Source organism: Bacillus rossius, chromosome 1, assembly GCF_032445375.1.
Source record: "Bacillus rossius redtenbacheri isolate Brsri chromosome 1, Brsri_v3, whole genome shotgun sequence".
NCBI classification, from domain to species: domain Eukaryota; kingdom Metazoa; phylum Arthropoda; class Insecta; order Phasmatodea; family Bacillidae; genus Bacillus; species Bacillus rossius.
This window is the reverse complement of record NC_086330.1, coordinates 267984634-268002896: the sequence shown is the minus strand read 5'-3', so window position 1 is coordinate 268002896 and position 18263 is coordinate 267984634. Positions and strand designations below refer to the sequence as shown.

Here is an 18263-nt window from a genome sequence, read left to right as displayed (position 1 = left end):
AACAAAAACTCATGAATAACTAGGGCTGAAATATGTAAACATAAGCTCATTTAATTTGGGAATACAGCATTTTATAAAAATATTTAATTTTTTGTGCAATGGATTGTATCGGATTTCATTGTTTTTGCCGTTTGCAAAAATTTTCTGAATCAACATGTATAGTACCCGTGTTTTATCACATAATCGTCGCACATTTTATACTGAAATCAAGTTTGAAAAGTAGGGGTGCGACGTTTATGCGTAAAAAAAAATTGTTAGGTAAAGTTATTCATAAAATCAAAACCCATTCATGGAAAGTACATTTATTTAAAAAGTGAAGTATAAAAGAGGACTCCAATCAATTTAAATTAATAAGTCATACAACAAAAACCTCTCTTCAAATTTAAATAGAAAAACAAAATCTGTGATCCGAATGCGAGCCTGAACAAACGCGTAATTATCGTCGTACACACCACGAAAGAGTGTGGGCCATCAAATGTAGTTAACTCGGCACTCGACAAGAGAGCACCCGTTGCATGCAATCAGCGATATATCAATATTCGACTACATGTGCGCGCTCTATACAGGAAGCAACATAACCAAACATGAATGATGCTAACTAGCGCTGGATACATTTTGATAAGCGGTACACTGCGGCGACGCAGACGAACAGATAAAGGGTATAACTTTTAAAAATGTTTTTAAAAGAAAATTTACATTGGACATCTTCATATGTCCATTAATTAAATAATTAAGTGGTAATGTCCGAATAAATATTAGATTTATACTTTACATCATTTATATAGAAAAAGTACCTACACAAAGCGCTCAGAATCTAATAGCGGGAACAAAAACATCATGCGATGGTATGCGAGAGGTTTTTTTAATCCAAATTTTGACACCCTAAAATTTAGGCACAACGATTATGTGCGTGCGACGATTATGCGATAAAAGAGGGTAGTACCTAGATTCTGGAAAATAAGGATAATTATGAACTTAAATGAAAGGTTGGCTAGGTTAGGTTGGGTTAAGATGGATTAGCTGCCTAATTAAAATACAATTTTTTTTAATAAGTAAAATATTTTATGAAACATTTTCCATATAATTATTGTACTGACTTGACATAACTAACCTTACACATGTCTAATTTTCCAGAAGGTTATGTGATGTGAAAAAAAAATTAGGATATTTTAATTATCATTCTAATTATTCAAATTAAATATTTGTATTCGTGAATAATTTTGTATTTGTATTTGATTCAAACTATAAAACTGATATTTGCGCAGGCCTGCTTTTAACACAACTTGATATATGGGCACAAATTCACACACACTAACTCTGGCTGGTTAATTTTTAGATTTTACTGGTTTACACTCCTCCAGACCAATGCCAGCGCAGCAGGTAGCCATGTCACTTGCGTGGTGCTAGATGGGTGGATGGCAGACGTATCATAATGCTGCATTTTTAGGTTTTTATAATGCAGTGCTGAGATATTTTAATGAAACAGTTTACCAACTTAGGCTAGTTATTTATGCACATATTCAACCAAACAGTGCAGAAGTAAATTTTTTTACCCAAAGTCTACCACTTGCATAAGGGTTTCACTACATTTTTTGAAATTCAAATTTGACATAACATGTGTGATCCATATGCGGATAATAACAGTTCCAGGAAACATTATTCAAACCTTGCATCATACCACTTTCTTTTAAAAATGGAAGCATTGAACTACATATAATGTATTTTGTATAATATAGTTTATAAAACATAACAAGGCCGTTTCATATTTTGAAAGATAATCAAAGTCATGATGATGTAAGATTTATTACTTTTGTGTTGCTACATTTATGCCGAACATCTATAATATAAATTTACACTGTAGGAGAAAAAATTACTTCAGTCACATGAAAATATTTTGTTTTCAAAGTTTTGTTGTACCTATTAAAATTCTATGTTGTTCAGCAAACCTTTCATTTCTTTTAATAAACGACTTAAAAAATTAATGTTTTATACACCAAATTAATACTTAATTGTTTTTTCTGTATTGTATGTAATTAGGAACTTATTGTTTATTATGTAATTATTAATTTTTTTATAATTTGGATGTCAGCGCCAAGTAAAATTACACATGATAGAAGTGAAACTTTCCTGGCATTTCAAACCTAATCTAATTATGTACACTAGTGCTATCTTCTTATATCTTTAGCCAAATACCTATTTTGTGCCCTGTACACATTAGCAACATTTCACAAAATTGTTTCACGAAATTGTGGAATTAAATATTGGCATTGAAATTTTATTCTTATTGTGCCCAAAGAAGTTTCATTTCAAAAGTACACAATAATTGTTATTGATAGTCACTAAATTTCAATGACTGTTTAAAATTAGCATTAATGCTAGTTAGGAAACAACTGTCACTAGGAGCGTAGTGAAGTGGTTGCCATGGTTTCCAGACAGTGTCCGGTATTTAGCTCTGTAGTCATTGCTTTAAGTCTGTATTTATTTTTGTTGTGTTTGCGATAAATAATGGATGCTTTATACAGTCAAACCTCTCTGAAACGACCCTTCACGGTTCCCAGGAATAGGGTCTTAATAGAGGGGGGGGGGGGTCGTAATAGATGTTTTCCGAAATTTTCAGTTGATTACACCCCCCACCCCCCCCCCCCCCCCCCCCCCCCCACCCCTTCCATAACCGCAACTCGCTAAGAAACCAGCCGTGCAATGGCAGGATGCTGTCACTCACAATGCTAGACGGCTTTGCTTTAAACCCACTTCAACCTTCATGACAAGTCCGTCGCCCTACAGGCCACCTCTAAAGAAAATATGTCAAAAGACAGTTTATTTTTACTGGTTAGTTTACATGTACGTTTTCTGTTTGCCGTAGTTAAATACACTAGAACCCCGATGTCATGAACCCCGGATTTAACGAAGCAGTGAGTTTACGAATACATTCTCGGGAACCGTCAAAAAATTGGACATTTTGACCAAAATGTGAAAATCAGAAAAAAAATTAAAAATAAAACAAAATGAAAGATCATTAAAATCTGTTAATTTTAACACACAGCGTATTTTTGTGTTGGCTTTAATACTTCCAATAATGTTCATGTAAGAATAACAAAAAAATAATGGGACATTTCCTTTAAAAATATGGCAGCTGTAGGTTCTGCAACGCGAGTGGGCGCACACTAAGTTCGCCCGGCTGGCTGGCAGCTGCGGCTTCATGACTCATAAGCTCACCCTTCCCTCCCCTCGGTAACATTCTTTAAGGCTAGCTCATCCCTCCCAGACACACAAACCATCTAGTTTCCTCCCTTATAACACCCCAACTTCGCTCTCCTTTGAAAAACCTTCAGTGAGAAAATGCTCATTTCACCCTCCCTTCTCCAGTAAAATTGGGCTATTATGAATGGGGTACTAAAGTGATGAGGGAGGGGTAAGATCGTTGTAAATATTTTCGGACCCCTCCCTCCCCGGCAAACATGCCCAAAAAAAAAGTATGTCAAAGTATGTCACTTTTCACACCAAGTTCGAGTTCAGTCATCTCTGGCAAGGAATTTACAAGCTTTCAAACTTAAATATAAATGTATTTTAATAGCAAGGGTCCTATGAAAAGGAATATACCGAATAAAATCAAGCTGCTGTCACCAAAGCAAGCATAAAACGGCCCAATGCGTGGTCGCTTCGTTATTGCTCGCGTGAGAGGCGAGACGTGGAATGTTAGAAGAAAGATAAATGCGGGGGAGACAGAAGGCAGCCAGTGTGTTTCCTGCGTGGGGAATAAGTGGCGTAGCCTTTTTTTTTATGCCGGGTGAAGCGACCTTTTTCTGTCAACCCACAGGAAAAGATAATTGCTTGAGCTGTCAAAATAAACATCGCTGCGGCAGTTAAAACAAGTCGAGGCGGGCGTTCATCCAGTTGGTCGCTGTGTACTATATCTACTCGAAAAACATAACATCTCAATTCATAACAAGATTCTTTATAACCTACACGTATTGCCAGATGTTTTCAGCTTATCCATGCAAGTACTTTAGTCACGTTTTGAATGAAAACAACTGGCGGGCCAGTGTTGTGCCTTGTTTTGCGGACACATAAAGCTTTTATAAATTTGCTGACAGTTTTAATATATTTTTACTCTCGTTAAAATGAAGCAGATAACGTGATTGTTAACAAGTACAAGCAGCATCCGAGATCGGCCGCAGCACACGGTATGGGGAGAGGGTGAGTAAGGGCGAGCGAGCGGCCGACTACCATGTTCACACGCTGCGGCCGGAGGGTTTTTCCTGCATTGAAGGGACGTGGAATGGGGGTTGTCAAGCTCTGACAGCGGTCGACAGTAAGTGGTATCTATTTTTACTATAACTCAGTCTACACATTCGTGCTGTTTGTCATTGACATTCATAGTCCAGTCCAGTCCAGTCCAGTCCAGTCCAGCACGTCCTTGACTATAGTTAAGTACCAACCTTGTTTTGGGATTTTCGTAAACCTAACAATACCTTAATTACTATACATTTCATATTTTGACGAGTTACCTTGTGCATCTTCAAAGTAAAAGGTCCACTAACAATGAAATTAAAATGAGACCACCTTGGAGCTATATTGAACCCAACACAAGAAAAAATCATTAAAATCTGTTCATAAAGAAGTTTTGCCCGAACATACATAATATACACACACACATTCACACACTCTCACGGACTCTCACACACTCACATGGACTCTCACATACTCACACGGACTCTCACACACTCTCACGGACTCTCACTCACACACTCTCACACTCACTCTCACACTCACTCTCACTCACTCACTCACTCACTCACTCACTCACTCACTCACTCACTCACTCACTCACTCACTCACTCACCCACTCACCCACAAATTGAGAACAACCTGCTTTTTTTGAAATTGGTTAAAAATGGATTAGATTTCTAGTGAAACGTAAATAGTAGGAATGTAAGCAGTTCAATTATGTAAAATAAATCATACTTCAGAAAATTGTACATGGCGAGAACTTTAATACTTTAATACAAGGCTCTACTCTAAAGAGTTAGTAAAATAGTGTTATGCGATATTATGCTCTTTGCACATGTCAAATATGTATAGAGTTTTAAGGAAAAAATACTGTCAGGTTTTGTCTCGCTGAAAACAATAAACTTGACTTCTGATTTGATTCAGGCTGACTCTACTCACTTGACGTATTTCAAATTTTTGTCTATTTTTATTCCATAAAAATTAATGTAATGTACCTAACCTTGCAGTTATGCCACTTACTGCTGTCACCATCATTTGCAAACATGCCATATCCCTACTAAAGAATTACATATGATAGTTATTTGGCACATCATATTTTTACAGCATTTTACAGGACACCTACACGTACAGGTCATAAAAATCACAAAAAAGTAACTTTATTAAAGGACTAATTTCAAAAGTCTCAAAAAGATGTCCTTAAGGAAACAGTAATGATGCTAGAAGTCACAAAACTTAAATTTATAGTACCCTTTTTCTAACTTGCATTTTATTTTTTTTGACATATCACTTCAGTTTATAGTCGCACAATAAATATGAATAATTGGAGACTTCCATTTAAATAAAGTGAAAACTATATCTGAAAAGGATTAAGCTTTTTATTATAAAAATCAGCTCGTTACTGTGAATAATAAACATATTTAATACTATTTTTATTGTGCTTATTATTTATAAATAACCCTGTGACATTTATAATCTAAGAAAATTGTATTTAAAGATCCTGAAATAATTTGAAATTAGTTCACCAGGTATTCATTGACATCGTGATTTAATTAGCATTCAGAATTAACTCTTCATCCACCCTGGTCATACACAGCCTCTCGTGGCATAGGCAGTGAACTGTAGGGAACAGCCATGACCCGTGATGAGGTATTCGTAATGTCTGCTGCAGGTACGCATGGCTGCAAATGGCTACGGATGACTGCGAGGAGAACGAATGGCACGAGCTGCCCTGGGAACAGACATTCTGCAGGTTCCTGACGACCCGGCCGGCCAGCGTGAAGGACGAGCGGCTACTGGCGGCCGTGCTCGACTTCCTGTGCCTCCATCTTAGGGCGTTCCCTAGAGAAGGTCCATTCCTGCACAGCTTCCCCAATAAGGGAAAACTGTATTTACCTTTACCCACATATGGATCGCACATTTTATGCCAATTTTTAGTTAAAAAAAATGTAGTGCGATCCATATGTGAGTTTTTCTTTGGTTAAAAAATATGATAATAATAATATACTGTGTGGTTCAATATGTGCTGTGCAAACCAACCTATGTTGGTTTTTAATAAATATAACTCCATGAGTAATTATAATTTGTTTAGTAAAATTTCTCAACTGTCGTGCGAAGGTCTGTGAACAGCGCAATTATTTTACATGTGCCGTGTCTGCCGCCCGACCAGTCATGTCGCTAGAAAGTGATGTGTATGCTGTGCTGTGAGGCTGAGGGGAGGATGAGAAAATCAAAAAATAAACTAGCCAGAGAGAGAGAGTAAAAGTGTGTGTGCGCGTGCGTGCGATGACAGTTCTCCCTTCCTCTCCTCCTTGTTAATATCCTGTGAACTGGCACTCACACAATTAACATGTCTATTTTGACAGGTTTTTATGATGCAACTGTGCTTATATTATTGTTTTTTCCTGGGATTCCTCACACACTTTCAACTGAACATTCAGTGAATGTTTATATTGCTCCAGCCTCACACAAGCTTGCCGGTAACGTGCATGCGGTTTTATAGAAGATACTGACAAAGAGTAGCTAGTTGTCTCTTTTATCTCTGTGGAAAAGGAATGCATAAAAAAATGTAACACAATAAACAAAAGGGAAACAAGGGTATAAAAAGTAGAGTCTATTCCTTTGTCTTTTTATTTTGGGAAGTGTGGGAACTAGAGTGGTTCGTAAATGAGGACGGGGAGGTGGGGGAGAGAGAGCAGTGGGCCGTTTCACACCCTCCCATAGTTAACAGACAAAGAAGAACTGAGGGTCAACACCAGTGCTGTATTTCTTAAGCACCAATAAGTTGAGACACAGAACACAACTCTAGTGAAGACAGATATATGGTGCAACCCTTATTCGAGGGTGACCAGGTGAAAATATTGAGTAATTTCTCCCAAAATTAATGTGCAACCTATACACAGGGGCGACCCTTCTGCGGATAAATACAGTAGTTTTCCAAATTATTTGTCTTAAATCTTAAGATTTTTATCAATATTAGAGTACCGTTTTTAAACTATCAACCTTATTTATGTTATGAATTCAATGTAGTCTGCATAACAATTTAAAATTATTATTAAAAAAAAAAATGTTTTTTAAACTACCCAATAAAATTTTAGTTTTTCATTGTCATTCAATTGATCATTCATGAAATTAAGTGCCACAGTAATAATATTAATAATGTTATATTATAACACTGGACTGACATTTTAGAAGCCCGGGATTCAATCCTTGGTTGGGCTATCCTGATTTTGGTTCACCATGGTTTCTCGAACTATGGTGTTGTGTGCTTCCATTCAATGATCAGGGATAGTCCGATCAAAACCTCGAACTCTCAAATACAATAGAATCTCTAGTATTTAAAAGATGTCAGATTAGGGGAACGAGATTCTAAGAAAAATACCGGACAAATTTTATTGAATTCAATCATTAACCACTGATAATTGTCAAGCTAACTAGATCTGTTAGTGTTTTTCTTCGCACATATCATATTATGATTTTCTAAGATATTGCACTTCAAATATGTAAATATTTAGCGATTTGGGAAGCTTAGTTCATGAAATAAATATTAAAATTTATGAATGTTTCTGCACAATTTCTAACATTTCTTTATTTGCTGCACATCATTTCCTTGTTTAGTTTTTGAGACCTAGAATTGGATTTCAACTGGGAAATGAGGTACTCTGTGATTCATATCTAAGGTCAGGATTCTATAAAAAATGTTATTTGACCTACCACTAGTTACCACAATTCTAAATTCGTTACTCCAAGTACTCAGTCTCAAGAACGAATGACTAAACGTTATTAGTGCAATCCAGCGAACACTGTGTAGCAGCATGCGTGCTGTGGTGGTTGCAGAGCCACCGGGAGCGGAGCGCAGCTGGCTGGAGGGAAGACTGCGGGCACCAGACGGGCCACTCCTGGTGCTCCTGGAGAAGGCAGGGGGGAATGGGGGGGAGGAGGGGCCCGACAGGGAGCTGTGCCGTGCCGCCCTGCAGCTGTGCGAGGAGTGCTGTGTCGCGCGCGGCTGGGCTCCCGTGGTCCGCGCACTCACCCGCTGCCTGTGCTGCTCCGACTCCCAGTACTTCTACAACCTGGGTAAGAAGAAGCATCTATGAGTGCATATGCAGTTAGCATCATCACTATGATAGTAATTCAAAAACCATAGTGAGATACAATGTACAGTATAAACATTTGTACTACTACATATTTACTTTTAGATGAGCTTAAAAAAAAAGTTACACTTACTACTTGACTCGAAAATACTAAAGTTTTTGCACTTTACGACTTGACTTGACTCGACATTAAAATATGCACCCCTATAACACGTACCACTAACTGTAGTTGTATGCTTGAAACTACACATGGTGCAGGCTAACATTTAATTCAGTCATTACTGGACAGAGTTCTCATACATGTTGTGTGTTACAGTGCTTCGGTTGCAAGAAACCAACCAATCAATCAGTATTTATATTCTGCTACATGCGCACATACACTTAATATTGCTGCTGTAAACAATTACTGGTGTGGCCAGTGGTCTGCTCCTTTCCCACTTCCTGTCTTCTGCTCTGACTTTCCTGTCTTCTGCTCTGACTTTCACCACTTGAACTACCTAAGTGAGTGAGTGAATGAGTGAGTGAGTGGCAGTCCCATAACACCTAGAACTATAACTAAGACAAAAAAAATGTACTCATTAGTTTTGTTGATTTTTCAAGATATCAGAAATGTGTTAATATACGGGATGTCCGCAGGCAGGGAATTGTAAAGGCGTCTTCAAAACCTGAAAAACACAGCGTAATTGTTTAGTACTACCTAAGTACAAAAAATTATGAATTATTTTTAATTTTCCATTGAATGCATTAAAAATGTTTGCTGTTAATAATCCATATAAGATTTTTTACTAAACATTAAACCTAAAGGATACAAACACCTGTGTGTCAATTTGATCTACAGTCTAACATCTATAGTGTTTCACCTTATCACTTTCATTAATTCATTGTTTCAGAGGTATATAAACATTTTCATAACAGTTTTCTTTTTCAGATTGGCAGCCCTGGTTACATTATTTTGATGAAATGGTAACAGTGCAAACTGTATATTAAGTAGGAAAACATATTAGAGTCAATCATGCAAGTTGTATGTTTGTTGAACTGTATTTTGATAATAATGTGTAAAGATAGATTAAAGAGAGAGTGAAAAAATGTTAGGTGAGACAGGGAAAACAGGAAAAACACAGGAAAATTGGCTTAATTGTGTGGGATACCTTTTGTAGCATTCAGAATTTGGATGCCTCATTTAACTGGGAGGTATTCCATCCCACCCAAAACCCTCTGGTCATACCCCCTTTCCTTATACTACCAATAAATTCTCAGCTGGTCCTACCCCATCCTATCTTTTTTTTTCTCCCCCTTTCTCCCCCAAGCCCTTTCCAAGTACTCTACGAGTCTGCAATCCTTTTGGTTTAACCGCATTGTTTGGTGTAGTTTCTTACACGAACTGTTACTAAGCAAGGTAAGGGATGCACATTTAGAAGCACCTTGTTTTGAATCCTATTCCATTCACCCTGATTTCATTTTTCTATGATTTTTCGATATAGCTCCATACGAACTCGTGGGATTGTATATGCACATTTGTAGTGACTGCTTTAATCACGACATGGCATGTTAAGCAATATACAGCGTGCTAATCTCAAATCTTGCTTATGGTGAAAGTAATTGATTTGAATCATAGTTCTTCATCTTGTATTGCTTTCAATCTCTTATATTTGTTTTAGAAATTCTTATTAATAATTTTAGTTGTACACAACTATTTATGAAAACATTTTAAATAAAAAATTTAAATTCTGGAGTATTTTTTTTTTAATTTGTGTCTAGCAAAATGAAAAAAAAAAAGTTAAATTTACCCTTATAGTCATGAATTAAAGTTGATTTCTCTTTTGGGCCATCTTGCTTTATAGAACTCTATTTTACTACTACAAGGGAAGTGTGAGTAAGGGGTGATGAGGGAGCTGTTTGTGTCGGCAGCCCTGCTGGCGTGGACGCTGTCCTGCCTGACGCACGTGACCAGCCGCGCAGGCTGGAGCGACGGCGCGGCAGAGTGGCGCGAGCTGGCGGGCTGCCTGTGCACGCTGGTGACGGCGTTCCACTGCAACGCAGGCGCGGGCTCCTTCATGGGGCTCTCGGTTACGTGCGGCGCCGTGCTCTGCCTGAACCACCTCCTGGCCGAGATGCACCGGTGCGTGCAGGAGAAGGTGAGTCCGTACATATCTAGTTCTCAACACAGGTCCCAAATTTTTTTTTAACGTGTATATGATAAAAGGCTTATTTTAATGCAGAAAAAAACTGCTAAAAGTGGACTTTTCATTTGCAGTTTGCTGAAAGGTAGGCGGGATTACTTATAATTTCTTTGACAAAAAGAAGAGTTTAAGAGTGCCTTCCTTTGGTATTGGTTTATTGGTTTATTCTGTGGACACATATATACTAGAGGGACTTGTAAGCTTTAAAGAAATACGTACAATTTTAGGCAATCAGATTAGGCAATAAAAATAATTTCAGCGGAAACTGGTATTTTCTATGATGCATTTCCATATAAATCCGGTTGCCAGCAGTGTGATAGCGTAGTTAGCAGTGATAACTTCACATTGCACAATTGTACAGTGCGCAGAGCCATGCCAGTAGGCGTTTAACTTTGAATGGATTATTTACTGTACTTTTTTTTTCATTGTTTTATTCTCCTTAACTTACCCATGTGACATTTTTTTCTTTACATGAGTTATGTTTATCTTTATTGATCCCAATAGGGAAATGGTTGTAAAAATCAAATAAATTGCTCAAATGTACAGACTGGGAATGTAGTATGGATCAGTGTGTTTGTGGTTAAAGTATTCCTTCGGTGTATCACTAGGAGTGTTTCTGCTGTTGTGAACACATCATAATGAGTAATGTGAAGAGTATTGGGAACTAATGTAAGGCAGTTAAGGAGTTACGGTATTACTAGATTACTTGATTAAGTCTGTGAGCATTAAGCATAAAAGTTACATGATCAAGGATATGTGAATTGTAATTTCTATGTCAAATGTAATATTTTACAACTTTATTTCCCCTTCGACTTCAAAAATATACACGTAAAACTTAAAACCCTTATAAAAATTTTCATTTCACAAGACTTTATATAATAATAAATAGCTGATATGGGTACTGTGTCTTTAAGTTAATGAATCCTTAAATACCTATCTATACAAATTAATATACCGTGATTCTCTGTTATGATGTTTTTTAAAGGACTGACTTCAAAAAACTTATTATTTGGAAAAACTTCTTCCATGGGAAGAGGAAAACTTTCTTTCCTTCATAGTTTATTAAAAGTATACAAGAATCAATTGACATGGGTAACATTTTCTTAAGGTAAGTAGGACCTAAACTTATAAAACAACAAAAAGTTCAAAGTTCTTATTGAAAAATTTAATTCCTGCTGACATATATGTTTACATAAGAAAGTACAAATTGAGGTTGTGTTTGGAAAGGCTTTCGAAAGAAAATTAACACATCATACAAATATATATTCTCATTTGTGTTCAATCCCACTTTTAGTTGACTTCATACTATTATTAAATAAAGAGTTATTGGCAGAAAGAACTATTGTCTAAAAAATTTCCTTTTGCCTTTTTGGGTCTATTCTGTGGTAATCCTTTGGGAGCATACTTAGAACCAACTGTTAAAGCAAAAAACAACTATAGTCTGTATTATATGAGGCTGTGAAATATAGTGTGTGACCATCCCATTTTATTATTTTTTTTTTAAATTTAGATTGTTTACTTGTTAGTTTTTAACTACTTCCCTTGTATCAATAATCAGTCAATAATAAATAATATTCTGTTCTAATTTGTACACACTGATAAATTTGTTTTGGCAAAAACAAACTTAGTCCAAAACCAAGAAAGTTTAAAAGTGTAATTTTTAAACTATTTTTTCATGTTAATGTTGATCTAAAAAAAAAAAAATTGGGGGGGGGGGGGGGGGGGTTAAGTGAGGAATGATTATTTGTGCTACATTATAAGTAAAATTAACGAGAGGAATAAACTGGCAATGAATTTTCTTAAACCAGTAAAATTTTAAGTTTGATAATAGTTTTGTTGATTTAACCGATTATGTACATAAAGAATAGTACATATTGATAGTAATTTTAAATCATTAGCATAAATTCTTTGTTACTGAAAAAAATATTTTGTGGATAATTTTGCAGAAACAAAATTTAAATTTTCTCAATAATTCATACCTCAAACATAATTCTTTTACTTTTTCTAATAATTTTTTTGGGAATGAGCCCCACATAATGTAGGCCTATCTATTGGTAACAAATAGTTGTTAAAAATATTCAGTTTGAAATGTTGAATTGAATATCAAAATATTCCTGAATATCTAATATCACATTATTCATGAATATAAAATATTTTTTGAATACTCGCAACCCATTACCAGAATCCTAAAAAATTATTTTGCGTACTTATATAAATTGTGAGAATGCAAAAATGAAAGATAATAGCAATGGGTGCATGTTTCAACAGTATTTTGATATTTCTTTATCCAGTCCATATTTCTTGTCAACTTTTAGAAAAGTTTGATGCCTTTGGATACCATCCTAATGTCTGCATCCTGCCCAGATCATCTGTGTTGAGTTCTTGGTGAGGTGAAACCTAGAATTTTTGCGAGTGGGAACATGGGCGGAAATTGCAGTGGATCAACAGTAAGTCCTCGGTTTACGTCGGGGTTACGTTCCTGAAAACCGCGACGTAAATAGAAACGACGCAAAATGAGCCATGTTTCATGCCACCGGCCGGCCACGGCCCAAGGTCGGCCGGAAGGGGTAGGAGAAAATGCTGTGTCGTTGCGGGAAGTAGATAACACTTCTACGTGCGAGATACGTGGGTGGCCGAGCGGGCGGGCTGGTAGTATTGCATCACCGCGCGGAGAGCAGCGGAGAGCAGGAAGCGTCCCTCATGATGTATGATAAGATAAGGCGGTGAACGTGTAGCTTACGCTACATAGCATAAATTAACTACCGAAGGAAACAAAGAATTATAAACGAATTATATATGGTGTTTTGGTTAAAATAAAGATTTACGGTCATTGTAAACGACGTTATTGTGAATCGGCGACAACTTAAATTGAAACATGAGTACTCAAACATTAGCGACGTTAATCCGAAACGACGTAAATCGGTACGACGTAAATAGAGGACTTACTGTACTTTCATTTCTCTCCATTCATTCAGTACATTATTGTGCCATTCTCATCTCATCAGCCTTCATAAAATCTGATGGTGATGACCTGTATGTCATGTCATTTATTTATTTGTTCATTAATTTATTTTATCATTCATTTATTTTATCATTTATTTGTTCATTCATTCACTAGTGTGTTAATCTCCAATCCCTTTTTTATTTATTATTTTTACAGCTAATTTAGTCATTTCAGTAGGAGGAGCGACGGCTTACTGTGACAATGTAAACATTGATTACGCAATGATGGCAGCCCCCAGAAGTCTTCTGCTGCGGGCCATAGGAACAAGTGGTTGCTTGGAGTGGGTGTGTCACCACGTGCAGTTATCTTTGGAGCGCGTCGTAAGGGTGTAAGAATAGCACAACTAGGTTTATTAACAAACACAAGACCTAGACAGTGTGTGTGTCTTGTGGCAGGAGTGGACAGAGGCCTGGCTGCTGACGCTGGGTGAGGCATATCAGCTGTGGCTACCGTCGCTGTGGCAGTGCCGGGACCCGATGGTGCGAGCGGGCTCACTGCAGCTGTTGGCGGGCCTGTGTGTGTCCCACCGCCTCTGCACCATGCTGCTTGCCAGCTTCAACTTGGTCTCCGTGGCCCTTGGGTGCGTGTGGTTGGTTCGTGCAGATGCAGTAGGAGACCGATACCAGACAGCTCTGCGCTATCAACGCAGGCGAGCATGTGACAAGTCACTTAGCGGCAAGAGATGTCACTACATATATGTTTACTTTATGATGTAGCCATGCTTCGCTACAGAAGTCAACAGGCAGAACATTCTCACACTGTTCTGTATGCATGCCCCTCCTTGTAAGTACGCCACAGTTCCCCCCTTGTGAATATGCCACTGCATCACCTGAAACGGGGGGGGGGGGGGGGGGGGGGGGGGGGGGGGACCGGAAGAAGTACAAACCAAACATGCAATCTTAGAGATTTAAGGGGCTTAATCTTCTCATTTATTTAACCTATCCTTTGGCAATGTGATGGCAAAGATGATTACAGAAAATTTATCCAATTTTGAATATAGCATTAACAAGACAATAGCCATTGCCATGGAAATTATTGGGAAAAAGTGATTAAAATAGCTTGAAAAAAAAAATAACGAATGTCGATAAAATCTCTTTGAGGTGCAAACCAACGCTCGCTGGAGAATCCACATGCCAAATTTAATGGCTGTTAGTCTCACCATGTGCTACACAAACTATAGACAAAGTCTTTCTTTTATTAATATAGATAAATAAATATTCATTTATGTTTTTTATTATTTACATACTAACATTTTACACTTAATTAAAATTCTGAAGTACTGGAAGTTTTGTTTTACCATGAGTATGTGTAACAAAAAAATTTTTTTTGCATAGATATAAAAAAAGGTGGTTTTTAATGTCATAATTTAGTATTATTATTTGAAACAAATATATTGTTAATACTCCACACATCTTTTCTGTCTATCAAATTATGAGATGATAATGCCAGATTTGTCTCACTAAGAACTTACAATGGTCACAATGGCTGCGCAATCGTCATAGCTGCGAGGTCAGCTTGTGTGGTGTTACTTATGTCTTTTTAGCAAGGAGTATGCACACCATTGCATAGAGGATGGTTGAGATCTATCTCTGTAATCAATTGACAGTCTGTTGTTAATCCTTGTATCTACACTTACACACTTGGCCAGTGTTGTTAGTGTTCTGTATCTGTCGTGCTTTGTTGTCACTTTTCTATGCCACAGTATTTAAAAGTATTTAAAACTGATTTAGCCTCTTTTGGTTTATAAAACATCTAGTCAGCAAGTTACAGTGGCTTCAAGTCTTACATGAAGGTGCATACATATTTAGTTACTGAAGAGCTGACTTCATCCTACATGCTGTGTTTTATTATATGCAGAAAACTACAATAATAATTATTATTTGGGTTTTGGACTGAGATCATATAGAAGAAATGATGATGTTCAGGCATGTCTAGTTGCAGCCATCTTCAAGGACGAATACCAGCTGATTATTTATGTATGCATGCTAACAGTGAGGTGTTATAGGTCCCTACAATTGGTTATGATTGTATGTGGGCTTTGTTTGATCATGTATTAATACTGAGCCAGAACACCAGGCTTTCAGTTTTAACGACCTTTGAAGATGGCTGCAACATGTTAAGCCAAACTTTCAGGTAACATCATTATCTTCATTCCCTCATATGCAGCTTTAACCCAAAAGCCAAAAAGGAGTTAAAATCTTTCCAAGTATGGTGATTGATTTTGTTCAAATCGTAGTAAAGTAAATGAAACCTGTATAGATGTTGCATTGTTGTTAAAGTGTACTGAGTAGTGTGTGTTCCTCTTGAGCTGCTTGTGTGGAGTGTGTCTGTGCTGTAAGCTTTGTTGGGACGTTGCAGCTTCGTTGCGGACCACCGGGAGACCAGTCTGGTCCGGGAGCAAGCCGCAGTCCTCCTCACCAACATCACCAGCCACAAGTCACGCATGCCTCCATCTCCAAGCGGTGACAGGCTCCAGGTCCGTGTATCCTCCGGTGCTTATTCAGAAACGCAGTTTCGAGATTGTGCATGATCAGGATGTGTACAATTTATGAAAGACATGAAAAAGTAATTAAACTGAATAAATGAACACAAATGTCATGAAAAATTCCTGAAATAAACAGTGAACAATAAATATTTAATTTTAAGCAGCCTTTCACAAACTTGCTTTCTGTTTTTTGGACACTTCACGTCAGTTATAGTCACACATCAGATACAAATAGTTGAGATTTGTCCACGTAAATATTGTGGAAATAATCTCTGAAAAGGTTTTTATGTAGTAAAATACAATTTTACATGTTCTGTAAATACAGTAAAACTCCTTTAAGACATTCCTGCACAACACGTTTTCCCATATAATAAATAAAAATTTCCGGTCGCATAATTTTATCCTTAAGATTAAGTCATTATTCCCCACGTAAGAAGGTGCCCAAAAACTTTTGTTTCTTGTATAAAACTATGTTTATTTTGAGTAGAGCTGGGCCGATCACCTATTTTGCCGATCATGCCGATGCCGATCATCTGCTGCCGATCTTGCCAATCTTCTGAGCCGATTAGAGCCTTTCAAGTACCTCTGATTACACGTTGCTTTTGACGGATCACTATAAACGGTGAAATATTCCCAGACAAAACTACTTTTCATTGACATGATTACTTAAAAATCACGACATAATAAATTTCACGGACTAGCGATTATACAGGTAAGCCCGGAAGGTCTTGTCAAGCTTCTCAGACACCAGCGTGCAGCTGGGTTAAGGCCAAGGTCATGTGACGTAACATCTCCCGAGGCTTACAGCGCCTTGGCAGCAGATGGATAAAAATAGTACTCCCCATTATTCGTGTTCATTGGGACCCGCCGATGCCCGGATAATTGAAATTCTGTAAAAATAAATAAATAAATAAACCCGGATAATCGGTTAACGGTAAGGGCCGCCTTCGAATTGTTGTCTCGGCTTATAAAATTACGGCATTGCCTAGCCATTAGTTCACGGTCATTTACAACAGCCGAAGAGAGAAAGATAAGATCGTGCTGACCTTGTACACATAAATTTTGGGTAGCTCCCCACCCCCCTCCTCCCCTTCGACCAGCCGAATGCCAGCCAGACACGTCACTCGCCAGGCGCCTGCCGTGCGTTGGCGGGCGGAAAGTAACTCAGCAGCACGTCAAACAACATTCAAACAAACGGGAGACGGGAAGCAGAAGTCAGGACATCCCCCTCAAGTTTAAAGAGTGACAAATGTGACAGCTGAAAAGGGGGGGGGGGGGGGGGGGCGACACAAAGGGTCGGTACAAACAGCGTTGCAGAGTTTGGCGGCCCACGCGATGGCTTGCAGTGTTTGCCGGCCGCCGGCCAGCGTGACGTTAATTTTAAGCGCTGACAATTTTAGCTTCTCTTTTTTTTCTGCACTTTTAAATCGTCCCGGATTATCCGATTCCCGTATTAGCGCGTCACAGGTTCTACTGTGGGAAACAAAACTCTTCATCAACCAGGTTTTTATACAAAAAAAAAGTTAAGCTCTATTTCCCGCTAAACAGTATAAGAATATTAATTTCGCTAAACAAAACTTTCAATAGGCCATATTTAGCGAGAAAAAACTAAATAGATGAATTCCCGAAGAGTAGTTGTTTACTAACCACGAGACTACTAGCGCCATTAATCCTACGAATTCCGTCGCGCGACGCGCGTCACTCTAATCTCTGGCGTCATATAACCAACCTAAACAACAGTCGCCACTCGCCATTCCGGTAATATTAACCGTAAATGGTAAACAAATACATAGTTTTCGGTTCGTAAATGATAAATAACTTTACAAATAGTATAATGGAAAATTATTTTACCGAAAGTACCGTAAATATACGTGGAAATTGATACTTAGGTATGTAACTGTTCAATGTTTATAAAACTTACGGTATTTGTTTACTTTATTGGTATTTTTTTTTTTCGTGTGTGGTTAGTTTTAAATTATTAAATCCTATCATTTTTCGATGAGTAATCAAATTTTCTTCCCGAAAAGTACTGTAAACAAACATGGAAAGTTGTTAGGTATAGGTAATTATTCAATGTTATAAGTTTGCATTAGGAGACCAATGATCGGCTCAAATAATCGGCTACGTTTTGCCGATCATTATGATCGGCAAAATTAACAAAATCGGCCGATTATTACGATCGGGGATCGGCATCGGCCCAGCTCTAATTTTGAGTTTAAATTCATTATTTATTTGGATATCACAGAGATATGAAGTTGGCCTATGTTAAATTC

At 37.6% G+C, this 18263-nt stretch overlaps 1 protein-coding gene across 8 annotated transcripts in view; it reads left to right on the top strand.

Annotated features, from left to right (window-relative positions):
• The window catches only part of LOC134527581 (rotatin), a 179353-nt gene that overhangs the window by 110483 nt on the left and 50607 nt on the right, over positions 1-18263 (top strand). For all 8 annotated transcript variants that reach the window (XR_010074223.1, XM_063360391.1, XM_063360387.1 and 5 more), the window contains exons 17-21: positions 5900-6078; positions 8065-8304; positions 10230-10456; positions 13901-14085; positions 15864-15981. Coding sequence is in view for 7 of the 8 variants with exons in the window: in XM_063360391.1 (XP_063216461.1) it covers positions 5900-6078; positions 8065-8304; positions 10230-10456; positions 13901-14085; positions 15864-15981 (949 nt within the window). In the remaining variant the exon portion in view is untranslated. The remainder of the gene's footprint in view (positions 1-5899; positions 6079-8064; positions 8305-10229; positions 10457-13900; positions 14086-15863; positions 15982-18263) is intronic.